The sequence below is a fragment of the Siphateles boraxobius genome, unplaced genomic scaffold, assembly GCF_051911475.1.
Source record: "Siphateles boraxobius isolate OS27281-9 unplaced genomic scaffold, OSU_SipBor_1 6, whole genome shotgun sequence".
NCBI lineage: Eukaryota > Metazoa > Chordata > Actinopteri > Cypriniformes > Leuciscidae > Siphateles > Siphateles boraxobius.
This window is the reverse complement of record NW_027509186.1, coordinates 22,750,332-22,778,326: the sequence shown is the minus strand read 5'-3', so window position 1 is coordinate 22,778,326 and position 27,995 is coordinate 22,750,332. Positions and strand designations below refer to the sequence as shown.

General features: G+C 41.9%; 3 protein-coding genes across 8 annotated transcripts in view; 2 read left to right on the top strand and 1 right to left on the bottom strand.

Annotated features, from left to right (window-relative positions):
• The window catches only part of ankrd13b (ankyrin repeat domain 13B), a 53,256-nt gene extending 27,929 nt beyond the window's left edge, over positions 1-25,327 (top strand). The window contains exons 2-16 of one of the 4 annotated variants that reach the window (XM_077208265.1): positions 5,864-5,999; positions 6,974-7,098; positions 7,492-7,537; positions 7,645-7,788; positions 7,990-8,212; positions 8,428-8,494; positions 10,656-10,737; positions 11,462-11,526; positions 11,759-11,889; positions 15,845-16,002; positions 16,131-16,307; positions 16,688-16,851; positions 21,818-21,894; positions 22,092-22,151; positions 22,761-22,886. In XM_077208265.1, coding sequence (XP_077064380.1) covers positions 5,864-5,999; positions 6,974-7,098; positions 7,492-7,537; positions 7,645-7,788; positions 7,990-8,212; positions 8,428-8,494; positions 10,656-10,737; positions 11,462-11,526; positions 11,759-11,889; positions 15,845-16,002; positions 16,131-16,307; positions 16,688-16,851; positions 21,818-21,894; positions 22,092-22,122 — 1,626 coding nt within the window. In that variant the 3' untranslated portion in view covers positions 22,123-22,151; positions 22,761-22,886. Of the gene's footprint in view, positions 1-5,475; positions 5,556-5,863; positions 6,000-6,973; positions 7,099-7,491; positions 7,538-7,644; positions 7,789-7,989; positions 8,213-8,427; positions 8,495-10,655; positions 10,738-11,461; positions 11,527-11,758; positions 11,890-15,844; positions 16,003-16,130; positions 16,308-16,687; positions 16,852-21,817; positions 21,902-22,091; positions 22,152-22,760 lie in introns of those variants that run through there. The other 3 variants (XM_077208266.1, XM_077208263.1, XM_077208264.1) reach the window with 3 other exon arrangements.
• Positions 456-4,986, top strand: LOC143716100 (uncharacterized). The gene is made up of 9 exons (XM_077208262.1): positions 456-495; positions 1,075-1,149; positions 1,257-1,331; positions 1,436-1,510; positions 1,618-1,692; positions 1,800-1,874; positions 1,982-2,056; positions 2,167-2,229; positions 2,457-4,986. Exons 1-9 carry the CDS (start codon positions 472-474, stop codon positions 4,890-4,892), a joined length of 2,973 nt encoding a protein of 990 aa, XP_077064377.1. The 5' UTR covers positions 456-471; the 3' UTR covers positions 4,893-4,986.
• Positions 25,328-26,249: 922 nt separating the features above from the next.
• ssh2a (slingshot protein phosphatase 2a) overlaps positions 26,250-27,995 on the bottom strand; it is a 46,599-nt gene continuing 44,853 nt past the window's right edge. For all 3 annotated transcript variants that reach the window (XM_077208256.1, XM_077208255.1, XM_077208254.1), the window contains one exon: positions 26,250-27,964. In XM_077208256.1, coding sequence (XP_077064371.1) covers positions 26,669-27,964 — 1,296 coding nt within the window. In that variant the 3' untranslated portion in view covers positions 26,250-26,668. The remainder of the gene's footprint in view (positions 27,965-27,995) is intronic.

Genomic DNA, 27,995 nt, shown 5'->3' with positions numbered 1-27,995 from the left:
AGTGTGAGCAGGGGAGAGAGAGTAGATGAGAGCAGATCTGATGAAACAGCAGGCAGCAGCACGGAGCATTTCTCCAAAGCATTTCTTCTCTTAACAAAAACTGTGATTGAGTGCACTTGGAAGTTCGAGTTATTTGAAGTTAGTAGCGTTATTTGGAGTGTTGTCGTAGGAGAGAGAGAAGTAAAGTGGAAGTCAGAGGAAGCGCCGTGAATAATCTTCCTTAAGTGACTATTTGATAATCTCGCTTTGGTAAGTAAAATTTCAGATATTATTCTAATGTCATTTGGGAAACATGTCAAAGTCTCTGAAACGATTCAGTACAAGCTGAGTTTGAGTATGCCGCGAAATAAAATAATAGTTTTTAAGTAAAACGTTACCACACCCTAATAGACAGTCTCTGACAATAGATATTATTTCAAATAAAGACATTTTTTTCATTCTTATCGCAGGAAACTGACTGAGTCCATCAACATGCATCAGTCAAACCAGGAAACGGTGAGTCATGAACATGACCTTTTGTGTGTATTTTGTAGACATTAGACAGAATGCTGCACTAAATGACCAAATTCTATAACCAGTTAATTGAAATGTAATCCTTCTTGATTGCTATCTGTTAAGAAAATTAAGCAAATAAGTAGTCCTGGGTCAGACCAAATGATGAGTGGGATAATTGGAAGGACCTCCATTTAAGGCATTTGGTGGAAAAATCTTATCTTGCCCTCCACTTTTCATGGGGTCAGCATTGGACACTTTTGCCCTCCCTTTTTTAAGAGAGTTCCTTGGAGTACATTTTTTGCTGGGATTTATTAAATATTGATATATGAAATATAGCCTAATTATAATGCATATCAAACATACACCAGCAGAATATATATATATATATATATATATATATATATGAAGAGGTCTTTTCCAAAACACTATATTTCCATTTTCAAAAATATTCCAAAATGATGTTGTTGTTTTTTGTGCTTATCAGTAAATATCAGTAAAAGCAAAGTTTGGTTGTCTGAATTGGATAAGGACAAATCAGATAACATTAACCCAATTGCAATTGCTATTCTTACACAGCAGAACCTGAACCAGGATTCCTCTGACCACGACTCTGACAGTGGCTCAGAAGAAGCACATGATGGTGGTGGGATTACTGTAAGTAATCTACTAATATCTACTACTACTACTTATCTACTGTTCTCTGTGTTTGACTATTTCACCGAAAGCCCTTTCTCTAAGACTTCTCTATTCTTACACAACAGAACCTGAACCAGGATTCCTCTGACCACGACTCTGACAGTGGCTCAGAAGAAGCACATGATGGTGGTGGGATTACTGTAAGTAATCTACTAATATCTACTACTACTTATCTACTGTTCTCTGTGTTTGACTATTTCACCGAAAGCCCTTTCTCTAAGACTTCTCTATTCTTACACAACAGAACCTGAACCAGGATTCCTCTGACCACGACTCTGACAGTGGCTCAGAAGACGCACATGACGGTGGTGGAATTACTGTAAGTAATCTACTAATATCTACTACTACTACTTATCTACTGTTCTCTGTGTTTGACTATTTCACCGAAAGCCCTTTCTCTAAGACTTCTCTATTCTTACACAACAGAACCTGAACCAGGATTCCTCTGACCACAACTCTGACAGTGGCTCAGAAGACGCACATGACGGTGGTGGAATTACTGTAAGTAATCTACTAATATCTACTACTACTACTTATCTACTGTTCTCTGTGTTTGACTATTTCACCGAAAGCCCTTTCTCTAAGACTTCTCTATTCTTACACAACAGAACCTGAACCAGGATTCCTCTGACCACAACTCTGACAGTGGCTCAGAAGACGCACATGACGGTGGTGGAATTACTGTAAGTAATCTACTAATATCTACTACTACTACTTATCTACTGTTCTCTGTGTTTGACTATTTCACCGAAAGCCCTTTCTCTAAGACTTCTCTATTCTTACACAACAGAACCTGGATCAGGATTCCTCTGACCACAACTCTGACAGTGGCTCAGAAGACGCACATGACGGTGGTGGAATTACTGTAAGTAATCTACTAATATCTACTACTACTACTACTTATCTACTGTTCTCTGTGTTTGACTATTTCACTGAAAGCCCTTCCTCTGAGATTTCTTTATTCTTACACAACAGAACCTGGATCAGGATTCCTCTGATAACAGATCTGAAAATGCACATGATGTTGATGACATTACAGTAAGTAATTTTAACAGTGCAATGATCTCACATCTGATTTTCGTGTCTTCAAACTTGAACTATTTTGCTTTCCTAGCCCTTTTTAAAATTAACCTAAGCCTTATTTTTACCCTCTATACAACAATGCCATGTCTTTAATATTTTTGTCAAGTTTTAATTTTGTGCAAAATTCCGAGTGTTTATGCTTGTCAACTATGCCTTGGACTTACTGTATTTTCCCATTACAGAGCCTGCATGCAGACCCTGAATCCAATGAACTACCACCAAATTTGAGCCAAACAACATGGTCATCAATCTTCAGTTTTGAGGACAGTGTTGATTTTGGTGTGTTTGAACCACTATGGCAGTCTTTTACTGACTCTGAATCCATTGGCAGTGGAGAAGAATTTCCCATGGAAGACAGCACTGAGAAGTCAGTAAATGAAGAATCACATTTGGGAGAAGCCATTAATGAAAGGTTTCCTCCAGTAAATGATGAGCCACTTTACACAGGCTCACAACTAACCAAAGCTCAGAGTTTTTTACTTATCCTTTCATATGCTTTGAGACACTCACTTACTGGTGTGGCCCTGTCTGATCTTTTAGATTTGATAAATATCCACTGTCCAGAAAATGTTCTAACTTCAAAGCATCTGTTCTTAAAAGAGCTTAAACCAATACAAGGTCAGCTAGAATGTCACATATACTGTCCCAACTGTGAATATTACATCGGCGACCAAGTCACTGAAGGGCAGTGTTCTGTATGTAACTCTACATGGGATAGAAACAGCTCACTGAAGAAGGGAAATTTCTTCCTATACTTACCCATCCAAACACAACTGGAACATCTTCTTCAAAGAGAAGATATTGCATCTTGTCTTAAGTCAGGAAATGGCACATGTAATTCAGACGATTATGATGACATATGTTGTGGTAAAATGTATCATAATCTGAACAAAGATGGCGGCCCACTAGATAGTCCTCATGCAATCTCCTTAACATTAAATTGTGATGGAGTTCCAGTATTCAAATCATCCCAGTATGGAATTTGGCCATTACAAGGGATGGTAAACGAGCTTCCTTATCATGTCCGTAAAGATAATGTTTTACTTTTTGGCCTATGGTTTGGTACTAAAAAGCCAAATGTTAATACATTTTTAAAACCATTCACAAAAGAGTGTCAGTCATTGTCAACTGTTGGGTTCAAGTTACACAGCAACAACATTGTGAATCATTGTAGAGTGATAGCAGCTGTTATTATGTGTGATTCAGTTGCCAGGCCCATTCTGCAAAACATGACCCAATTTAATGGTAATTATGGGTGCAGCCTCTGCCTACATCCTGGTGAACAAGTTCCAAAGGGAAATGGAACTGTTAGGGTTTATCCATACAAAGAAGTTCCAAAAAGGGATCATGCTTCAACCCTAAATGATGCAAGGGAGGCTGTGCGTACCACACAATCTGTGAGGGGCATTAAAGGGCCCACATGTCTTGTCAACATCCCACACTTTGACCTCATATCTGGAATGCCTCCTGACCATATGCATAATGTACATCTTGGAGTTGTTCGGCAAATGACAAGCATGTGGCTGGATAGTGAACACCATGAGGAGCCATTCTATATTGGTAATCGTGTTCCTGAGCTCGACAAACAACTCTTGAGAATTAAACCACCTTGCAATATCACAAGAGTGCCCCGCTCTTTTCAGCAAAGGAAGTTTTGGAAAGCCAGTGAATGGCAGAACTGGTTACTTTTTTATAGCATCTTTGTGCTAAAGGGAATACTACCCCATGCATTTTACCAGCACTGGTTAATCCTTGTCACCTTCATGTTCTTGCTATGTAAGGACACTGTCACATCAGAGGGCTTAAAAAGATGTGAAAAACTAGTTGTTGAGTTTGTCAAACAGTTTGAAACACTGTATGGAAAGGAAAATGTGTCATTTAACGTACATTTATGTCTTCATTTGCCGGACTCTGTGAGAAATTGGGGACCTTTGTGGGCACATTCAGGATATATTTTTGAGTCTTTTAATGGGGAGATACTGAAGATGTTTCATGGCACCCAGTGTGTTCCCTTACAAATAATGAAACAATTCACATATAGACAAGTGTTGCCTCTTTTGAAAAACAATGCACTGAGAAATGCTGTGCCAAGATGTATACAGCTGTATAACAACTTGACTGGTGAAAAAAAGCTGAAACAGTTTGAAAGAGTAGCAGATCAAGTTGTGACCCTTGGTTTACACTATGTACGAAAACTTACTAACGAAGAGATACTGGCTATGAGAGAGAAAATTTCAGTCACCACGGATACAATTGTGAAAATATTCAGTAGAACTTTCGTCAAAGGAGAACTGTATTACTCAGAGCAGTTCACTAGAGTAATGAAAAGGAACAGCTTCACTGTTTTGTTGGATAATGGACACATAATCACTGTGTATTATTACATTGTGGTAGAGAGACTTGATGACAGAAAATGTTTTGCTGTTGGAAGACAGTATGACAAATCACACAGTTCAGTGCTGAATTTAGAAAATGTAGTTGGCTTGAAAAGAGTGTTACAGGGAAGGAAAAGGGTTTTTGATGTGATGCAATTCAACAGGAAATGTATGTTAGTTGATCTGCCACATTATGCCAACCTTTATGCATGTATACCTCCACGTTGCAGTGTGGAGGACTGAAATGTCATGTTGATGATGAAATGTCATGTGGAGGAATAAAATGTTGAGGATGAAATGTCATGTGGGGGAATAAAAAGTGGATTAAAAAATGTAATTGCTGCTGTTTAATTTATAATACTTTCATCTACATTTTACAATATATGAATCAATACATAGCCATATATGGTCCATCCATATGGCTATATAATGTAAAATATAGTGAATGTCATGCAAAAATTTGATTTGGACTATTGTTAATCAACCTCTCTGTAAACATATGCATGAGCTTCCTTAACTCATAAAAAAAAATACTTTGTTTCAATAAACATACATTGAAATACAAACAAAACTGTATTACATTATTGCATGCATTTTAATATATTAATCAATATATAGCAATAGGTTGTCCATCCATATATTGTTATATATTTTCAAATATATGAGGATGTTTCTGATATATTGAAATATATTTTCTAATGTATTGCAATATAAATTCTAGTATATTGCAATATATTTTTGTTCCGTAAGGGTTTTCACGCCCCTAAACATGACTCTGAACAAAACGAACTGTAATTGGTTGCTTTACAAGTCAGTCAGATGGACTCTGGGCGGAATTTGGCCAATGAAAGCTGCTATGGAGTCCAGACCTTCTGCTGTTACTACTGGAGTAACAACTTTGATGAGGTACAGTGATGAACAAGAAAATTAAAAATAGAAAGCAAAATTGCTCTAAACTGTTTAGGCCTCTATACATGGCCTAATAGAACAGAAGAAAAAATAGGGGGAATGGGTTGGTACACAATGTCTTATTCAAACCTGTATTTTAGCACAAAAGCTCTGCATCTCTGGAGAACATGCGTCAACCACTAGGCCACAGCTCTGACAGATCTATGTTTTAGGGCAGAAACATAAAATTGTTTTTGTCATTGTGTTTGTAAATATTTTACTGCATGAATTGGTCAATAAAACAAATCTTTCTCTATGTCTTAAAGGTTGATTTAGAAGTATTGGACCCACGAGGTCGGACTCCTTTGCACCTGGCTGTGACACTGGGTCATTTAGACTGCGCCCGTCTGTTAGTCCAGCATGGAGCTGATGTCAGCAAAGAAAACAGAAATTCCTGGACAGGTAATACAGCAAGAAATTCTAGCCATTTTCTGACCAATATGATAAGCTGATAATTATTTACACTACCATTCAAAAGTTTGGGGTCGGTAAGATTTTTTGTTGTTGTTGAAAGTTATTAATTATTTTATTTTTTAAATATTATGCTTTAAATTGATCAAAAGACTGTAAAGACATTTAAATGTTACAAAAGATTTCTATTTCAAATATATGCTGCTCTTTCTATTCATCAAATAATCCTGAAAAAAGTTATCACAGTTTAAACAAAAATATTAAGCAGCACAACAGTTTTCAACATTGATAATAATATGAAATCATCATATTAGAATGATTTCTGAAGGATTATGTGACCCTGAAGACTGGAGTAATGATGCTGAACATTCAGCTTTGATCACAGGAATAAATTACATTTTAAAATAGAAAACATAGAATATTTTAATTTGCAATAATATTTCACAATATTACTGTTTTAAATCAAATAATTGCAGCCTTGGTGAGCATAAGAGCTTTAAAAAAACAAAAAAAAAACATTCTTAAAGTCTTACCAACCTCGAACTTTTGAAAGGTAATAATCGCCGATAACTGATTTTTGGAAGATATTGAAGTTCTATAATTTTAATAATAATACATTTTATTTATATTGCACTTTTCTCAAACCCAAAGCGCTACAACAAAGAGTAATATTAAGAATAAAAAGAAAGTCATTGTGTTAAAATAAATTCATAATAAAACTAAAAAAAAAACAAATAAGTCCTTTTAAATGGTACTGGTAAATTTAGGCATCTCAACAATATCTTGTACAGAATAAAATTTATGTAAAAATCATTAGTGTTTATAAATGTATTAGTGTTTTTAAAGATTAACTTTAAGTGAGCATTTCATGATGGCAAAGCTACTGAATAAATAAAGTAAATAGCATAAATATTCATGCATCCCTAATTTTGGTGTCTCTTGAAAATTTACCTTCTGTCTGTCAGTGTTGCAGGAGGCCATTAGCACACGTAACCCGGAGATGGTGCGGCTGGTGCTGCGTTACCGTGACTATCAGCGCACCACTAAGAGACTGGCAGGGATCCCGCGACTGCTGGACAGACTCCGACAGGTAAATAAACCCTGAACCTGTTAATGACAAAACAACAAGGCATGAGCTTAACAAGCAGCATCATAACAACCACCTGCTGCCTGCACACCTGAGCCCTCATTCCTCTAGATTCTTGCATACAGATATACAAACAAACAGGTTTATAGGGAACCACTGGGCTTGTTTGCAAAGCCCTCTCTTTTCTTTGTCCTTACCAGTTTTTTCTTTCAACCTTGGCCACCCCTGTAGCTTTTTTTCTTTTGTTTATGATGGATGTGCGAGCTCTCTGGTTCTCCCCGCTCCTCATCTCTTCAGGAGTTTTATTATTCATGTCTTTCCCTGCAGAGCAATCCGTCTCTAACTTTCGGCCTCCCACTGTACGCACTAACCTTATCTCTCCCTCTTGTATTTCAGGCGCAGGATTTTTATGTGGAGATGAAATGGGAGTTTACAAGCTGGGGTAGGTCATACATGCTGTAATCATGTGTAAATGGTATGTTTGGACAGGCTCTTCCTCTTTTCACATCCTCATGTCCTGCTAATGTTGAAATCTCCCTCTATATGCAGTTCCGCTCGTGTCTCGTATCTGTCCGAGTGACACATATCGGGTATGGAAGAGTGGCCAGTGCCTGCGGGTGGACACAACACTCATGGGATTTGAGCAAATGACCTGGCAAAGAGGCAATCGCAGCTTTATATTCAGGGGTCAAGGTGAGTGCGATGGCTTTTTTTTCCTGCACTGATTTTGTTGCTGAACTGCCTGTTACCGTTTGATCTGCGCTTTTGTTCTCAATGCCACTTAGCTTTCTTTCAAACAAGCCATCATTGTCATGGAAACAACCTCATTCTCACTTCGCCACAGTCTCTAATTGGCTTTCTTCCTTTTGCGCTCTCTCTCCACCTGTCATTCAGACTCCAGCGCCATGGTAATGGAAGTGGATCATGACAGACAGCTGGTGTTTTGCGAGACGCTGCCGTGCCATACTTCCTCTCCCGCCTCCCCCTCCCCCAGATCGTGCACAACCGCTTTGAACCTTCTGGGGGCGCTGCAGCCCAGCGATGAACAGGTGGCGGCCCGTCTATCCGCTCCCGTGGTGGCCACGCAGCTTGACACCAGGAACATCTCATTTGAGAGGTGAGCACATATCATAACAATTGCCAAGTCATTGTCAGCAATTAAAATTTTAGACGGGAAGGGCATCGTAACCTATTATTTTGGCTTTACTGTAAAGCTGAGAGTGTGAGCCAGCACTTTTGGGATAAGCTTCATCATAAAATGTGTGATATTGGACTCACCTCTGTCTGCATGGCACGTCGGCCACCTGGTAACGTGCCCGGATGTCTCTGCAGGAATAAAACAGGCATTCTTGGCTGGCGGAGTGAGAAAACAGAGGTGGTAAACGGGTATGAATCAAAGGTATGGCTTATATCACAGTAAATCTCACTCAAATTGTTTTGCTGATAATATAAAAGAAAATGCAAAACAGATACATTTTCAATAGTTTTCATTATATTGTTGAAAAATGAAAAACTCTATATAATAAAAGTTATATGTATAGTATAGCCCACTTTACCTGCATACATACTTTATACTCATTTAAAGCAATATATATATATAGTAAATCTCAACTGCCAGATTTTTAAATTTGTTGTAAAATGTAACTATATTATCGCTCAGCTCTTTATATACAGTTGGATATACTGTACGTACACACTCATACTATATGCTTTTTTTTTCTTTTTTTCTTTTTTAGCGGTCGTGAAGTAATTACTTATTCAAAATAAGTACCTACTCAAGAGAGTATGCAATTTAGGACACAGCCAGGGCTTAAATGGAGCAAACTAACCAATCAACAAAACAAGCCACAGGTGTATAACTTAATTAATCAATGAAAAAACATAGAAACAAACTGAAACACATGAAACTGAACTAAAACGTGTCATACCCACACCTAAAACTTAAACAGACAAGCACTACTCATTACAACAAGCACGTAAAAATTCTATCAAAGGGTAACTAAACCCTAAAACAACTGAGTGGAGTGGAATTTTTTTCTTTCCCGAAAATCTAAAGGCCAAGGGGAGAAATGATGGGCGTGGATCAGCAGTGTGGGAGACCCCATTCACAACTAAATGTCGACAGGATTAACAAAAACACCTATAGACAAGATGGAGGCTCACTAACATACTTTAAAATATATTTCAGCATTTTGTTAATCGACGGCCCAACGTTACTACCCCTGACTGAGTAACTTTAACCCAATCTGATCGCGGCTCTCCCGGTGTTAGTGTTATTCCACAAGATTTATGGATAAACTGTTTGATTTATAATTATTAGATTATTTTCACACTTAACTTACCCTGCTGTGCACGAACATAGCTGGTCCTCAATTTGTGTGTTTCTCATTTTGAATGGTCAGCGTATGAGGCGCTGTTGCTTGCGCTGGGACTGTACGTTAGGCTTTAGCTTCAATTTTTATGAAATTATTCGCTAATCGGTTGCATATTATGTCGTGGATATATCCCTCGAATGCACACTGCAGTCCCTTTTGTCTTGCTCTCTCAGATATTTCACAAGTTTGGCAAAAATTACTAATTATCTCATTGGGAATGTCTGACACCGGTGCATACACACAGTAATAGACGAGCCAGGCGCGAAAGCTTGACAGGTGTAGCAACAGTAACTAGGGAGGGCGGGGCTTAGCGAAGGGTCAATTCTATATGGTGTAAAAACGTCTAAGTGCTGCCCTCTTCAGGTTGAACAGTGGCTGTTGCAGTTGAATTTTCTTATTGGATGTTGTGGTGCTGCATGATGTAAGCAGGCACCAGCTCACCAGACCCTTGCCTACAGAGAGACGCGGGTCTCAGGTCCACAAGCCCCCCACCCACTTTTCAAATTTTGCCAGTGGGTGGAGTCATACTGATGTATGATAATGGTAATTAAACACCTGAGCTGATAAGTCTTTTTCAAGTTTAATATCTTTATTTATCTTGACAGTTATCCTTGGCTAATAGGAAGGCTGTTAAATTGTGCGCTAATTAGCTGGCATGTTGACATATCCAACTAGGGTGAAGGCTTGGCTCATGAATAGTAATTAAGGTACTTGACTGGACACTCCTGGAAGGTTACCAAGCAACGTCTCTATGACCCAATTATTATTCATGCACTTATGCCTTGATTCACATAGTGTTTCACAGTTGCAATCTTTAGCTCGCTTTCATCCATGAACCGATGAGAAAGGAACCAATTGCTATTCGGTTACACCCAATACAGTGGAAGAGAGTGCAGAGATACGACATGACGTAACTAGACAGCTCTCTTTTCAATCTGCTAAACTGTCTAGTGTCTACACTACAATCAGTAGATCGAGTATTAGATGCATTATGAACTTTATTTTCACAATGTAAATGCTCATGAAATTTAAAACCTGCTTCAAAGTTCTCCATATTTTGAAATGTCAAGTCCACGAACAGCATTCTCTAGTAGAATAAGCGAGTGTTTTATTTTTGTCAGGGATATAATGTGGCAGATTAACAAACAAATGATCACATAATATTCTCATATGTCTTTGCTTCAGGTTTACTGTGCCTCTAACGTTGAGCTAATCACACGAACACGTACTGACCATCTCACTGACCAGCACAAAACAAAACCCAAAGGTAAGTTTGACCAATTTGTTTCTCAAATCACAATCTTCACATGTTAATTAGCATTGGCATTGGCATTTATCTATATTTTCAGAAATCTCAATCACACATTTGAAATTATTTTCTTAAATCAATACAATAACTGTTTAGAAGTTTAGGGTATGATTTTATTAAAACAAGTTGACACTTTTATTCAGCAAGGATACATTAATTTGATCAAAAGTGACAGTAAAGACTTTGTTACAAAATATTTCTATTTAAAAAAAAGAATGCTGTCCTTTTTGGAAATTTTTGTTCATCAAAGAATCCTAAAAAAAAGTTTCCACAGCTGGATTTTTCAGCAGGGACAACGGGAATAAATGACTTTTTAAAATATATTAAAAAAGAGAACCAATACAGAACCATACCAAGTGTAATAATATTTCACAATAATACTATTTTTACTTAATTTTTGATCAAATAAATGCAGCCTTAGTGAGCATGAGGATAACATTTAAGGACAAAAATACAGATTAAGAAATTTAGTTTAAGTGCATATGCTTTCTTTCTCTCAACAAAACACAATGAGCGTGTGCATTGGTAGGCATGCCGTAGTGAATATGATGATTCATTATTTCAATGCCCACTCAGATTTTTTTCCAAACAAACAGTGTCTTAGTCTCGTCTACTGTTACTTTGATGTAATACAGATCCTTGGGATTGTGCACATCTTCTGTAATATACGTTTTTGTCTCAGGCGGCAAGACACCTCTGCAATCCTTCCTGGGTATCGCTGAACAGCACATGGGGCCTAACAACGGAGTGAGTGAAAGGAGCCTGTCAAGAATCTGTTAATTTATCATCAAGACATCTAAAGTGCCTTTCTAGTATTATGTCGCTTCTGTAGCCTCAAAGTAAAGTGTGTGTGTGTGTGTGTGTGTGTGTGTGTGTGTGTGTGTGTGTGTGTGTGTGTGTGTGTGTGTGTGTGTGTGTGTGTGTGTGTGTGTGTGTGTGTGTGTGTGTGTGTGTGTGTGTGTGTGTGTGTGTGAGACAGCACACAATGGTGACTCAGATATCATGCCCCTCAACGAACCCATTGGCCTTGACGGCTGAGGAGTACTTTAATCCCAACATGAGTCAGAGAGACATCGGCCAGCCTTATCACCTCACCACCAAAACACAAAGGTAGTGTTTCAACCCAACACTGCTTTCATTTTCATTTTCAAACATTTTAAATAACTGGATTCTCTGCAGAAAATGTGGTCCTTTCCCAGTCCCATTCCACTCTCTCTTCTCCAACTGTTTCCCATCTTTCCCCAAAAGAGTCCTATCAAAATAAATGCAAAAAATATAACTGTAATATAAATATAAAAGGTTTATTTAAATGCAAACCCTACTGTAAGTATGAACAATAGTAATAATGATACTTAAACACTTAAAACCATTACTAATAAGATGTGTTCCTCTTTGAATAGTCTTCTAATGCTGCCTTTAAATGCGCCTGGGAAACTCGTGCCTCACAGTCGGGCATCTATTATTATGACGTCAAGCCTTCAGGTGGGAAACATAACATGGAAGTAGCCTAAACAAAATAATTATATTGTAAACGATAAGCCCAAATAACTACATCTGAATTAAAAATGATAAAAATGTTTCATTTTAATCACTTATTTAAACATGGTATCAAAACTAAATGTTTGTTAAATAAAGCAAACCATGAAAGTCGAGTGATTATACACTTGTTGTCTATGAGATGTTCTGTACATCACACTTTTAAAATTGTTGAAATGCAGCTGACAGCTGGTAAATTAAAATAATTTGCCTAATCATTCATTATAATTCACTACAGATTTGCTTTCCGCTAACTGATATATATAGATTATAGATATTTGGTATTATCTATATTATAACCGCTTTTAAAGAAAACGAGTTTAGACCCCTCTGTGTTAAGCAATTACAGACCAATTTCTAAGGTACCTTTCTTAGCTAAATTGCTGGAGAAGGTGGTACTTAAGCAACTTTCTACTTTTTTAAACAAAAATAATATTTTTGATACTTTTCAGTCAGGTTTTAGATCGCAACATAGTACAGAAACTGCCCTTCTTAAAGTATCAAATGATCTGTTGTTATCGGTGGATTCAGGGAATTGCACAGCGCTAGTATTACTGGATCTTAGTGCGGCATTTGACACAGTGGACCACGAGATTCTTCTTGAACGATTGAGTTAGTGGGTGGTATGTGCTATCTTGGTTTGGCTCATATCTTCAGGGAAGGACCGTTGCGGTGGAAATAGGGACCTCTACCTCATCTGTTTGCCCTGTTGTTTGTGGGATGCCTCAAGGCTCATGCCTTGGCCCAATACTATTTTCATTATATATGCTCCCCCTGGGTTTAATCTGTCAGAGACATGGAGTGGCATACCATTGTTATGCTGCCGATAGCCAGTTGTATTTGCCTTTGAACTCTGAGGATAAGTCGAAAGGGTCAGCGTTGTTCAATTGCTTGGATGAGATAAAACGATGGATGGCAGACAATTTCCTTCAGCTGAACGAATCAAAATATGAAGTGGTGGTGTTCGGCCCACCTGTTAGCTGAACAGCTTTCCGAGGAGCTTGGCACCCTTGTCCCCAATGTTAAGACTCAAGTTAGAAACCTTGAAGTTATCTTTGACGCAGAATTAAAATTTGATAAACAGATAAATGCAGTGGTGAAGGGTAGCTTTTTTCAGCTAAGAGGGATTGCCAGGATGAAAGGCCTTTTGTCTACTAAAGATATGGAAACTGTGATCCATGCTTTTATCTCGTCCAGATTAGATTATTGCAATTCCATGTATGTGGGTGTGTCCAGAAAGTCCCTGGCGCGTCTGCAACTAGTGCAAAATGCAGCGGCCAGATTGCTGACCGGGACCAGTAAATATTCTAGTATTACTCCAGTTCTGGCCTCTTTACATTGGCTCCCGGTGGAGTTTAGGGTGCAATATAAGGTCCTTTTAATGGTTTATAAGGGTCTACACGGACAAGCCCCTGTCTATATCTCCGAGCTTTTGCAGCATCACTGCACCTCCAGGCAATTAAGATCATCGCAAAGCTTACTGTTAAAGGTTCCGAAATCTCGCCTGAAAACAAAGGGAGATCGAGCTTTCTCGGTTGCTGCACCGAGGCTTTGGAATGGTCTCCCTGTTTACATCAAGTCTTGCGATTCCATTGAAGGTTTTAAGTCTATGTTGAAGACATATCTATTTACTGTTGCTTTTAATTGTTTTTAGCTATATGTGGTTCTGAATGATTTGTATCCATCTATGTCTGTTTTTATCATTATTGAAATGTGGATTCTGTAAAGCACTTTGGTCAACTCGTGTTGTGTTTAAATTTGCTGAAGAAATACATTTTTATTATTATTATTATTATTATAGAATAGTCAATGTTTCAAATCGACACACACACTAAGGGGGCTTTTACACTGGGCTCGTTTGCTGCGGTCCGAGCCCGGGCGCGATTGTTCCTGGCGCCCCCCGCAGCGTTGGTCTGGTTTCACACTCAACTTGATTCTATGGAACTCTGGTGCATTTGCGTGCATCTTACGTCATTGCAAACGTGCACGGCGCATGATAGAAAACACGACGTGGGTCAATATATTGTGTTTTTTTATTAATTTGGTGCTATTATTCATAGCTGAGTAAACAACGCAGGTTAACTGTGTGTGTGTTTCACATAATCTGTCTTTCCGCTGCTTGCAAATGGACTCTTTTGAGGAGACAGTGGATTTCCATTAATTTGTTGCCCTGATTGCAGCCACTATGCGCGAATACACTGCAGACTCACTCTTGCTCGTATCCAGGGTAAATCTTCATCCCTTACGTGTGTTTTATTTAACTAAATACATCATAATCGGCTAAAACGCATGCGCAGGATACTTTACTTCCTACATCCGAGTCCGTGTTGTTTTCACATACACGCAAATCGCAGCACGGTTCGGGAGCAACCGAACTCAGACCACCTCCTCCAGGCAGTCTCGAGTTCGATACCCCAGTGCGCACCTGGGTCCCATGACAGCGTTCACATTAGCGATTTTTCATGCGAACCGTGCCCCGTTCCGAACTAAACTGCCAGTGTGAAAGTCCCCTAAAAAAGAAGTTGCTGCCTTAAATTTTTAAGTACAATCAACTTTTATGGTCATTTCAACTTAAATTACATTAAACTGACTTATACAATGAGTTTAATCTTGTATATCTTATAAAAAAAAGTTGAAAATTGCTTATTTTGATTAGTTAAAGCAATGTAAAAACATTTTGTCATAACTTATTGATCATATCATTTTTTACAATTCACATCAAAATTTTAAAATAAAGTATATAGATTTCAAAATGTATATGGTGTAATGGTATATAAATAATACTGAAATTACACTGCTCTACTTCAAGGGCACATAAGTTTACACTCTTTTACTGGACTGCCAAGACTATGAGGTCACACAGGTGTCTTAAGGATGTGACACACCAAGCCGACGTCAAAGAACTAGCGGCGATGAAAGCCGACTGTATGGTCGCCTCGTGTTGGCTGCGTCTGGGACAGAAATCTGAGCTTGAACACTAAAGACTACAGGCGACTGCCAATTAGCTTGTGCGTTCTGCATCTGCGTGTAAGGAAATAGCTGTCTATATCAGTAGGTATGAATAGTCTATATTCTTCATTCACAAAGGGTAACCAATACTAGGACTGCAGATATACAAACTGTAAACAAAGCAGCGCTTACTTGTCATTTGAATATCAATATCTTGATCACTTTCTTCATTCCAGGCGGCTGATTTTTATATGAAAAGATTTGCGTATTGGAAGGCTCAAGATGACGTAAAATTAAAACAGCCCTCTGTGCTGTCTTTGCTTGTTTTCATTACTTTCGTAATGAGAGCCGTAATTAGACTCGTTGGCTAAACTGAACAGCCAACCAGAGCGATATCTTTCACTGGCGGCCCAGAGGCCCATTCAACATGCTAAATCGGGCAAACTGCCGGCGACATCAGCCTGACTTAAACTGATGTGTGGAACACACCACAAAACTAGCCCGACAGACACTTATCGATGGCCAACATCCGACCGTCAGCTTGGTGTGTCATGGCCCTTACATGAATGTTTTTTCCCAGGTTCAAAGCCAAGCTGTGGTTGTGTGAATCTCACCCTTTATCTCTGGAGGAGCAGGTGGCTCCTATCATCGACCTCATGGCCATCTCCAACACTCTGTTCGCCAAGCTTAGGGACTTCATCACCTTACGTCTGCCTCCTGGCTTCCCCATCAAGATAGGTAAGAGAAAGGGAAAAAAATGGAAAGAACATGGTATATGCCTAAAAATGTGTTTTGAAAGTATAGATACAAACAAACACACATTTAAGTTATCAGGCTAATGCAACAATGACATCTCTTCACAACAGAAATTCCCATCTACCACATCCTAAATGCTCGGATCACCTTTGGGAACCTGAATGGTTGTGAAGAGGGTGGTTTGCCCCGGGTGGACTCTGAAGGGGACGGACAAAAGGACAGTCCCAGAACAGAGATACCGTCTCCTGGCAGCGACTCTTCCAGCGTGTCCAGCTCTAGCTCCACAAGTAAGAATCAACCTATTACCCTCAAGGAAATGTGGTTGTTAGAAGCTATTTAAGATGATGATCAGATTGAGAAATATGGTGTTAGAAAATAATACCGTGTTCAGACAAAACATTTGCCATTTTTAATGGCCAGAGACTAATTGATTGGATGAATGTTTAATGATTGCATTCCTTATAGTGCAGCCTGTAGTACCGATTAGGGCTGAAACGATTTGTGGCGAACAGGACGGCCGAGGGACTTGAGAGATGCGAGACCGGTGTGCTTCACAGGTGTTGCTCATTAGCAAACGCACCACCGGCCTCGCGCCGTTCTCTCACGTCCCTCGTCCCTACAATATTCTGCACCGGTCTTCATTAATTTGTGTTTGTGTATAAATCAGACTCGTGTCGTGGAGGAGAGATCCCATCTTGTGTTTTTGAGGCTCCGCGGGGCTACAGCGTTTTAGGAGGAAACCAGAGGGAAAACATTAGAGAAGAAGAGGATGATCTGCTACATTATGCCATCCAGCAGAGCCTGATTGAGGCTGGATCAGAATATGACCAGGTCTGAGATGCAATCACACACTTGCATGTTAACAGATGCACATAGGTGGCCGCAACATAGAGAAATATACCCTTTTACACCATGTCATAACCAACCATGAAACAACATGGCGTCAAATAATTTTTCTGTCCTTACCGGATCCAAAAATACTGCAGTCAGTCATTCTGAGAATATTTGATGTTTAATATACAGCTATGTGGAGACAGATTTTGTTGAGTATGTAAAGCCCTTATAATGCAAATGAGTTCACCAAAAATGTATATATTTAGCTACTCAGGTAGCATGAAAAAGGGGGGGGGCTACACCAGACAGTGACGGCAGAGTGAAATCTGCCGAGGGAAAGACACGGGCTCACCGCAGGGAGCTGATCGTGGAAAAATATGCATATGGGATCGCCACAGGGATCACCACATATGGAACTCAGCCTAGCACAAGTTACACAAGCATACGAGCACTAGGCCTGAGGTCGGACGCTCCGCAACGTCTGACTACCGAAAGGGTGCGGAGGAACTCTACAGGGTTCGCCTGAGTGGGTAACTCGACTGGAGCAGAGAAGCGCACATATCCGCTCCATGTGGAGGGGAGTGGCGCAGCAAGCCGACACTAGAGCGAGAACTTCTGTGTTACCGGCTGGTTGAAGCGAGCACACAGGAAGAAACCGGCTCAACGCGTAGGCTATAAAACCTAGTCAACGTGTTAGGTGTCGCCCAGCCCACAGCTCTACAGATATCTGTCAGCGAGGCACCGTGTGCCAGCGCCCAAGAAGAAGTGACACCCCTAGTGGAGTGGGCTCTCAGGCCGACAGGCAAGGCATGCCTTGGGCTTCGTAAGTCAAGGTGATAGCATCCATCTGAGGTCCTGAGACTTTGCGTTCTGTCCACGTACAGGCGCAGAGTGCGGACGGGACAGAGAAATACCAGGGCTGGGTCTGCCTCCTCCGAAGGCAGCGCTTGCAGGTTCACCACCTGGTCCCGGAAGGGAGTGGTGGGAACCTTGGGCACGTATCCGGGCCGGGGTCTCAGGATCACGTGAGAGTTAGCCGTGCCGAATTCTAGGTACGATTCGTCGACCGATGCATGCATGCAAGTCCCCTACCCTCTTAATGTAGGCCAATGCCACCAGGAGTACTGTTTTACAGGACAGAATTTTTAACTCCACTGACGGCAAAGGCTCAAAGGATGGTCTCTGAATTGCCAAAAGGACCAGAGACAAATCACAAGAGGGTATAAGGAGCGGGCGAGGAGGATTTAGTCTCCTCACCCCCCTCTAGGAACCTCCTCAAGGAACCAGGAACCAGGTCCGGTTGGGCCAATATGGCGCAACTAACAAGACCTGCTGTTCGTCCTCCCTGACCTTGCACAACATCTGTGCAAGAAGGCTCACTGGGGGAAACGCATACTTGCGTAGGCCCGGGGGCCATCTGCGTGTGCCAGAGCATCCGTGACGAGGGTCCCCTAGGTCAGGGAATAGAACAACGGGCAGTGAGACGTGTCCGGGGTGGCAACAGATCTACCTGTGCGGTCCTGAAGCGCCTGAAAAACAGCTGGACCACCTTGGGATGGAGTCGCCATTCTCCCGGTAGCACCTGCTGCCGTGAGAACTCGTCGGCTGCACGGTTGAGCAGGCCCGGAATAAAAATGGCACGAAGCGACCTCAGATGCTTCTGACTCCAAAGGAGGAGATGGCGGGCGAGTTGTGACATGCGGCGGGAGCGTAGACCACCCTGACAGGTGATGTACGCAACGTTCGCAGTGCTGTCCGTACGGACCAGTACATGCTTGCCTAGTAGTGCCGTTTGGAAGCGGCCCAGTGCAAGATGTACTGCTAACAACTCGAGGCAGTTGATGTGCCAATGCAGTTGAGGCCCCGTCCACAGACCTGAAGGTGCATGCCCGTTGTATGTGGCCCCCGAGCCGGTGGCAGAGGCATCCGTGGTGACCACAAAGTGCCTGGATACTTGTTCTAGGGGAACACCTGCCTGCAAGAACGAAGGGTCCAAACACAAGCTGAGAGTTTGGCGACAGTGCGGGGTTACTTGGATCCGGCACGAGTCGCTCTGCCATGCCCACCTCGGGACTCGATCGTGGAACCAGTGTTGGGGCTGCCTCATATGAAGCAATCCGAGCGGCGTTACCATGGCTGCAGATACCATATGCCCCAGGAGCCTCTAAAACAGTTTCAGTGGTGCCGCTGTTCTGCATCTGAGTGTGCGCACGCAGTTTAACACTGACTGGACGTGGGCCTCTGTGAGGTGCGCTGTCATGTGGATCGAGTCCAACTCTATACCGAGAAAAGAGATCCTCTGCCCGGGGGTGAGTTTGCTCTTTTCCCAGTTGCTCTGAAGCCCTAGGTGGCTGAGGTGTCTGAGCACCATGTCCCTGTGTTAGCACAACTGCTCTTTTGACTAGGCGAAAATAAGCCAGTCGTCAAGGTAATTAAAAATGCTCACACCACGCTCACACATGGAAGCAATGGCCGCCTCCGCGACTTTCATGAAGACACGGGGCAACAGGGCCAGCCCGAAGGGTAAGACTTGTACTGATATGCCCGTCCCTCGAACACAAAGCAAAGAAACAGTCTGTGTTGAGGGAGAATCGAGACATGAAAGTACTCGATTTGAAAGTAAAGGATCTGAAAGAGATCGCTGCAAACCAATCTTGGGGACGGATGCATTTGAAAATGTGTTTCTGCGTAAGCATCTTGAACAGCAGCCTGTGAAGGGACCGGTTCAGGACACGCAGGTCCAAGATAGGTCGTAACCCACCGCTTTTATTGGGTACAATGAAGTATGGGCTAAGAAGCCGGTCTTCATATCGGCTGGAGGGACCGGCCCGATTGCGTTCTTCGCCAGTAGGACTGCAATCTCTGCCTGGTGAAGGCTGAAGGACCCCAGGCTGAAGGACCCCCTAACTGAATCGCATAGCCGAGTCTGATGGTACGGATGAGCCAGCGAGACGGGCTGGGAAACCCTAGTCAGGCCCCCAGACACCGTGCGACCAACGGCACGACAGACGTACCCGAGGTGGGGCAGCGCAGCGGAATGCAGTGACTCGACTCGGACGGCATAGTGGCCCGAAGTGGGGTCCAAGTGTGCAACACTAACCTGACTCCACCAATCGGTAGGAGATGAGTGAGACGGCATAGGCGTGGCCTCGAGCACATCAGGCTACCGCTGGCGACGCAAGAGGGTGAGGGTGGCAAGGCATAGTGTCGCACACTGCCAACCTCGCTCTCTTGGGACCCAGAAATAGAGAAGCTGCTTTTGCTGAGAATTTGGTACCGCTGACTGAGACGCCAGTGGCGTAACAGAATGATTCAACCAAAGTTCTCCACCAGGCCCTCCTCCGGGGAAAGAGCAGCTGCCACTGGGTCGCCCGTCTCAGGGCTCTTTTTCTTTTTTCTCGCAGGGGACTGACTCCCTTGGCGACAAACAGACTGAGGGGCAGCTCACCAGAGACTCTTTGTTTTGACCAAGTTTTTGGTTTACCTCAGCCTGCTTTTGAATTGCGGAGAACCGCTGGGCATAGTCTCCAACAGTGCTGCCGAAAGGCCACCTCGTAAGATGGGAGCATTGAGAAAGCGAACTTTGGCGATGTCTCACACCTCTGCAAGGTTTAGGCAGGGGGCGCTTCTGGGCCACTAAGGTGGACATCATCTGGCCGAGGGCCAGCGCTGTGACTTTAAACACGGTCAGTCAGCAGGCGTAGCTCAACCGCAACTCAGAACTACCTCATGCATTATGACTGTTTTGGCCTTCCACAAGGCCAAAACTTTTTTTTTTTTTTCAGGGTGGCTGTTCACATGCAGGGAAGAGGCGGTCGGCAGTAGCATAAGTTACTGCAAAAAGTTTTTCACACACATCGGGGAAGACACGGGGGCGGGGCAAGGCGATTACGCGTCGCACTGCGCCCCCAGTGTAACCCGGGAAAGCATGGCTGTCAAGTCTGAATCTGATTCAGCATGAGCATGCACAGCATTAGAGGGAGCTCAGCATCATCTTCATTTCCAGAGCGTAACGACCCTCTCTCTGAAGCAACGATCGACATCTAATCCTCCCCTGGAGCCGCAAATGAAATGATAGGTCCATCATGAGAATGACCAGCATCCCATCCAGAAGCTGCCAGGCATGCGAGACAGTGAATGTGGCCTTCAACTCGACGGCACACAGCACGCTAATCGCTTAACCTTAATGAAAAAGGCAACACGAATAACGTGCTGACGTGGTCACGTTCTCAAAAGAGAATATAACCACCCACAAACACAGTCTCAACATGTTTGCGATACGATAGAGGAGTGAGGGGCTCACGCAGATTGGTTACCGGGCGGGGAAGCCCTCACTATAATCCTCCGGTCACCCTGGCTATAAGCAGAAGTAGCCCTTTTCTGGAGCACCAGAAGAAGAACTAGATCGGGGCATAGGCGAGGGGACTCCACCTCGTTTGAGGCAATTTAGTCTCGACCGCGCATCTAGAGCACCAAACGACACGTCAGCCGGCTGCTCGACGTGAACGGCTCGCTGTGAGATCGCAGCCAGCGCTATCTGTGCTGTAACACCAACATCAGTTTTGAAGAGGCGTTCTCCTGAAGAGCAGACTCGTTTTCTTCTTTTGAAATTTAACACTGTCAGAAGATTGTAGTGCAGGAACAGTAGAACCGCTCGGCTCCAAAGCGAAAGACAATATGCGATGCACCTGCTGCTTGTTATGCTCGCGCTGCAAGCAGAGCAGCTGATGCAATTATTGCATGCCTGTGTATTGGCTCGTTTTAATACTCTCGAAGTAGATTGGTCTCTCAAGGCGATCCCAATTATGTCGTCACGACGACGTTACGTCGAACGTGAGCGACTGAAAGGGAACAGACAATGTCATTATCAGAAAGAGAGAGCTTGTTGCTTTAATGTGTCTTGTTGTCTGATTAGGACGTGGTGTAAGACTCTGTAAACCTTTTTACACTATTTCACTCATAGGTGACGATCTGGGAGGCTTTGACCAACAGTAAGCCAGGAACACACTCTCTGTCCTGTGACCCCAGCCGACATGAAAGGTCTGCAGTCAGTATTCTGCTTCTACTGTCTCCTGTAGTCACATCTCACACACAATAGACAGGGACAGCGTCACACTCTCATCACATTTACTGGAGCTATTGACACAGGCATGACTGTCAATACAGCCTCAGTGAAGCTCCTAGAAATTCACTAGGGTTTTCATCTCTCTCTCCTCACCTCCGTTTGCTCCTCACAGAGTTTTAAAGCAGGTTAAGAGGCCGACATGAATCTGAAACAGTCACTTCACACTATTACGGTCAGTTAAAAAGTTGAAGACTTTTATAATGTTACAAAACATTTTTATTTCAAGTAAATGCTGTTCTTTTGAACTTTCTAGTTATCCAAAAATCCTGGAAAAGAAAATACTTTTTCCCTAAACTTTTAAGCAGCACAACTATTTTCAACATTGATTATAATAATACATGATATGAATAATATATAATTGCATATTATAATGATTTCTGAAAGAGTGTAGGAATGACTGCTAAAAATTCAGCTTAAATTGCATTTAAAAATAATAGAAAACAGATATTTTAAGTTGTACTGATATTTCACAATATTACTGTTTTTCTTTATGAAATAAATGCAGCTTGGTGAGCAGAAGAGACTTTTAAAATTATACAAATTCAAGATACAGAGGCAAAAAATGTATAACGAATGTCGTGTTTAAAATGAAATGTGAAAGTGAATAAAAGGTTATTAATATAGTATGAACATCTTTCCATTCCTACATGGCTGGAGAGATGACGCATGTATTAATACACATATATTTTATCACACTTAAAGTGCTGATTTTAGTGTTTTCAAAAAAACAATGTTCTGTTAGCAGAAATCTCAGTCACTTCTTTTCTTCTCCATTACCCAGAACCCCACAGCACAAACCCAGCCCCGTGGAGAGCCCTCGCAGCACACCGACCAATAAGCCACCGCGCAGCTACGATGAGCAGCTCCGTATAGCCATGGCGCTGTCGGCCCGTGAGCAGGAAGAGGCGGAGCTACGTCGAAGACGAGAGGAAGAGGAACTGCAGCGTATCATACAGCTGTCACTCATGGAAAAGTGACCGGGCCATTGGGAAGCGAGGGGTGGCAGAGCATACCTGGGGATCTGTAACCATCGTGAACTGTGATTGGCCACCCCCAAACGCCCCACTCTCTTCTTCCAAAGAACTGGAATTCTCCCTTGAGTCATTCAGAATCAGCGAGAAACCTCTGTCTTCACTCTGCAAGTTTACAAACACAAACTACTAAACTCATGGCAATCCACTGACTGATCTGCACCAGTCTGGTCTCCTAACGTGTGAATGTGCAATTTTGACTGATACAGTCCGCGCTGTGTATCTTACTGTTGTTTCTTAAAGCCATCATCCAAGCACTCACCCAGAGTTCCTGCATATTCACCAGTAGGTGTGAATTCTTGGGGGAAACAGTCACTTTTTTCAATTTCACATTATGGATTTAAAGAACTTTAGTTTAGGTTGTTAATACACACAATTCACTGCACTTGGATTGAGGATCATGATGTCTCCTGATAGAATGTGGGAGGGCACTAACACACAAGAGTTAATGCTGAAAATCCACCTCAATTTGATGGGAATGCTGCATTCACAAGGATGTATGAAGAAAAACGCAAATGTTTGCGAAATTGACACTCCATTATTAGCAAAAGTTGCTTACTAACACTTAAAAAAAAAACTTTTGCTGCATATACTCTAATGTCGGTACGTTAACCTGCTGTACTTTGAGAATCTCAGACAGGCGGGTCCAGTTATGATTTCGGAAATCTAATTTGATGTATTCCCATTTGACTTCAAACTAAAGACCTGTTCACACCAGCATCACAGTTCGGCACGCAATTCACTGTAGGTGGAAAAGCAAAAACACCCCAGTACAGTACAGAAGTTTCTGTTTCCGACGTCTGCTTGTTACAGAGAATAAAGGATCGTATCAGTATGTTTTCAAAGAGAAGTTTAGATTTTGGTATTTGGTGTAGTGTTTATCAAACACCTCTTAGCCCAAGAGTAGAGAGAAAAGAGAGCTGGTTTGGGATTCTTGTGCTATTTACTCTCACTTACTGTTTGCGAGGGCCACTAAATCATAGTTTTATGTAACAGCAGCAGTTCTGGGCACATGACCAAAAGCTTGAATCTTGGTTGTCTTTGCAGTGCAATGGAAAAGAGGTTAGAACAATTTTTACATTTGTGGCTTGAAAATGTTATTTTTGGTCATTCAAATTAAAATGTTTATCACACCAAATGTTCACACATTGGTCTTGGTGTGAACAGGCCTAAATCCAGTTCTTTCCACACCCTCAAAATGAATCTTGTGCAATCATACCCATAAAATCCTCCGCCATACTTTCTGTAGTGTGCAAGCGCCCTAAAGGGAACGTCAAACCCTGCGTTATGATGACAGCAGGTTGGCACCCACCCTTTGTGCACTATTAACGGCATGATTTTTAATCATTAGCCTGATTGATAATCCAAACACTAGAGAAATTATTGTAATGGCACAACTGACAGTAGAAAAAACAAGCCATTTTCAGGTAAATGTCAATAATGACTAAGTGATTCCTTTGAATCTGAATCAAATGCTCATTGCAATATTCATCACGTGTCCTAAATGCACTTTTCAGAAAAAAAAGACATTACTTGTTCATTGTTCTACTTCCAATGGTGCTAAGTTGATCTTTCAAATCAACTCTTGGTTACTTTAATCAGTGTAATTTTCACGACATGCATTCATCCGTCTGTTCAATCACTCGACAACACCGTTTCTTTCCCGGCCTCCATTCAGTGCTTCCTTCAACATTCCCATCAGAGCTCATTGTCTCATGACTGGAACACCTGCGGTAGCTAATCAGAAATATAATTGTGCTTTTATAAGGGGTGCCAGTTCTGGAATAAAACATGAAAGGAGGAATCACTCACAGAGATAATGCCCTGAGCGCAGACGAAGGGGAAAGTTTTATTGGAGAATCTTTAAATAGATCTGTCTCCTTAGTCAGATTTATTCTGGCCCTGATTGACGTGCCCTCAGGGTTTGATGTATCAGGTAATTCTGCAAAACAAATTAGGAAACATGGCCATATCCACTTCTGAAAAGCTTCAATGTAAAAACACAAGGGATTAACCATCAGTTTTCAAAGGAAGCGGATCTGATGGCACTGTCTAGAGACAGCTAATAAACACGTAGGATTGATCTTATGATTGTGTGACTTGTGAATGCTTGGGCTCAGAAATGCTTGATATGACTCAATGTTTTAGTATAACATAATAACATTATTTATATTTAACATTTTTCATTTGAATTTGGTTGATGCTGTGGTTTGTGTGGAGTGCTGCTGTTGTGTCTGTATGTGACTGAAATATATTGTTCACATTTGTAACTTAAAGGCATTCCGAATAAAGGGTAAGACATCTAAATTAACTTGAATTTTGAAGGGTTGGGAATTAATGCGTCACAAAATTTTGAAGTTTGTATTGTGCTGTATTCATCATCTAGGCCTGCCTAATATGTATCGTTCCTTCTAAAAATTACAGGTGAAATCTTATCAACAGCAGGTTCAAAAATAATTTAAATTTGCTTCGTATCATTTGCCAAAGGCTTCAAAGACCTTCATTCCCACGATTATTTTGGGATTATAGTGGTTGAGTGTTTTAAGCATCGATGCTATTGCCAGAATGAATCAGCAGTCTAGAGGAAGCTTTAGCTAAGTGATGAGTCAACCTTAATGAATAATATTAATCAGAGTCAGTCGGAGCAGGTACTATGACGAGAATATTTTAAATATAATACCCCTGATCCCAGACAGAGCTAAAAATGGACTCTGGTGGAGCTTCTGTTCTCTAATATGCATCAAGGGTGTGCTCATTATCAATGCAAAAAAAACAAACATGGCCACTAAGAGATGTTGCATGTTTTAACTGAACTTTCTGTAAAATTAAGTTTGTTAAATGCAGGACATCATTACTAGTGTCCCTTAACTTGCTTGGTTTTGGTAAATTACAAACAAGAAAATGCTGAATGTTAAAATAATGCTAGTGCACATGCAACAATTCCAACCACCACAACACACAATGCATTACATCGTATTGCAGTACAGCTCTTTGCCACACTGTGGCGCTGTGGTTCAGACAGCAAATTGCACTGAAAGAGAGCAGGCTAATACAGTTCTCCATCCCACTTCAGATGATGATAAACAATAAAATAAACTACTATCAAATTATTAATATTTTATTATTAATAATAATAATAATCATCACCTCTAAAATTACAAAAATATGCCAATCCTAAAAACTCATTGACCAGGTCACTTATTGACCCATCTACAGAATAAATGACTTGACAAAAATAATTAAAATAGTGCAGTTTTATTTTATAAGTCACAGCTAAAGCACAGGATAAAAAAGTTGATCAAGTTTTCCTTGATTTCAAACAGAATCATGACTCCACATGCTGTCAGACATACAGTCAACTCTACCGAACAAGCCAGTGCAAAAATACTCAAATAAAATGCTATCTAAAAAAATAAAATAAAACCGTAAAAAAGAAAAACAAGAGAGTAAAGTGCATGTTTTAAGAAACAACCCTCTTGTTTGAGTTGCTACCTGAAAGATTCTGAACACAAAACTGACACACACACTCACGCTCTCATTCGCACCTACAGTAGCATACACCTTTAGCGTACAAATTTAGTTTAGAATTCACTGAACAAAACTTGAATTGGTTGCAGTTTCACGCCGATAAAAGCAGCAAGTGAAAGTTCAGTAATGGTCACATGGTGTTGTACAAAACAGTGACTGTCTTTTTGTTGTCCGACGCTTTGCGGAAACGGCGAATGGGATAAGTCTTTACATGTTGTTGTCGTGTGGACACGGAATTGGTGGGCTGGACGGGGGAGTGTTCAGGGGGACTGGCTCCTACCACTTGCATTTTCTGCAAACATGGGGGTGAGAGGTGGGCGGAGCCTTCAATCCTGCCCACCTCTATCAAATGGACAGTGGAATCAGGGGTGGAAGGGCTCTGAGGTAGAACACGCTGCTTCTTATGGGCATCATCATGGCTGTGGGTCAGTGGCAAGGAGTGAAAGGTGGATAAAGAGGAAGAAGAGGGTTGATGAAACCCTGGGTTGGCCGGATGGAAGTCCCAGTCACTCAAGTCGTTAGTAGAGAGCTCTAGCCGGTCAAGTTTAGCAAGTGAGGCAGAGCGTTTCATGAGTGAGGGAGGGGTTAGACCGGCCTGTCTGATGCGGGCCTCAATTTCCATGGCTCTCTGCCACATCACAGGTGCTTTGGGCTCCAAGCGTTGCTCCCCATCTAATGAGTTCCACTGGCCCTTGAGCAGCTGGTTCTCCTCAACTTGTTCATTGCAGGCCCCCAGTCCTCCAGCCTCGTATAAGAACGCCTGGAGCTCTCGGAGAGTCTCCTGGATCTTCTGCAAGTCCTCACTGCTGTGTGCTAGCCGAAATTGGGGCCTCAACAGGTCGTCTACATCCGTCTCCAGCTCGGTCACGCCTTCTAGCCACAACACAGAGGATGAACCAGAGCTGGGCTCAAGAGTGGGGTTCAAAGTGATCTGGTCAGCCTCCACTGAAACACTCCCTTCAAGATACAGTGAGAAGGAAGGATCAGGGATTATACCAGAGTCCTCATCATCAAGCAGTTTGGTGTTGCCTCCTTTTCCGTCTATAGTCTTTTGGGTCCCAGTGCAGGTTGGGGCCACAGTGGCCTCTGGCTTACCGGAGAAAGATTGCAGCTCAGAACAGTCCAAACATGGGGAAGAAAGAGGAGAGCGAGGAACCTCTTGACCCTGACGTAGTATAAGCTCCAACTGCTCGGTAGCCCGGCGCACAGATCCTAAGGGCCTGTCAGAGGGAGAGTGAGGAACTGAAGAAATTTGCCCATCCACCTCCTCCAGTGTTGCAGTTTGAGGTGAGTTAAGTTCCAGTGGTGGACTGCAGGTGTGTGATATGGATTCCAGTTCAGTAACTATATGACGCACATACACATTGTTTTCATGGTGAAGGGGGTGGGGCACTGCATCGCTATTGGTCTCTGAGTGGGCATGGCACTAGGGATGAGAAAAGAGAAAATACTCTTAT

Bases quoted from the DNA above. Each gene is read 5' to 3' on its own strand.
- LOC143716100 (XM_077208262.1), top strand. From the start codon at position 472: ATGCATCAGTCAAACCAGGAAACG. The intron at 1,150-1,256 runs GTAAGTAATCTA...CTTACACAACAG, and splicing joins ATGATGGTGGTGGGATTACT to AACCTGAACCAGGATTCCTC. The intron at 1,511-1,617 runs GTAAGTAATCTA...CTTACACAACAG, and splicing joins ATGACGGTGGTGGAATTACT to AACCTGAACCAGGATTCCTC.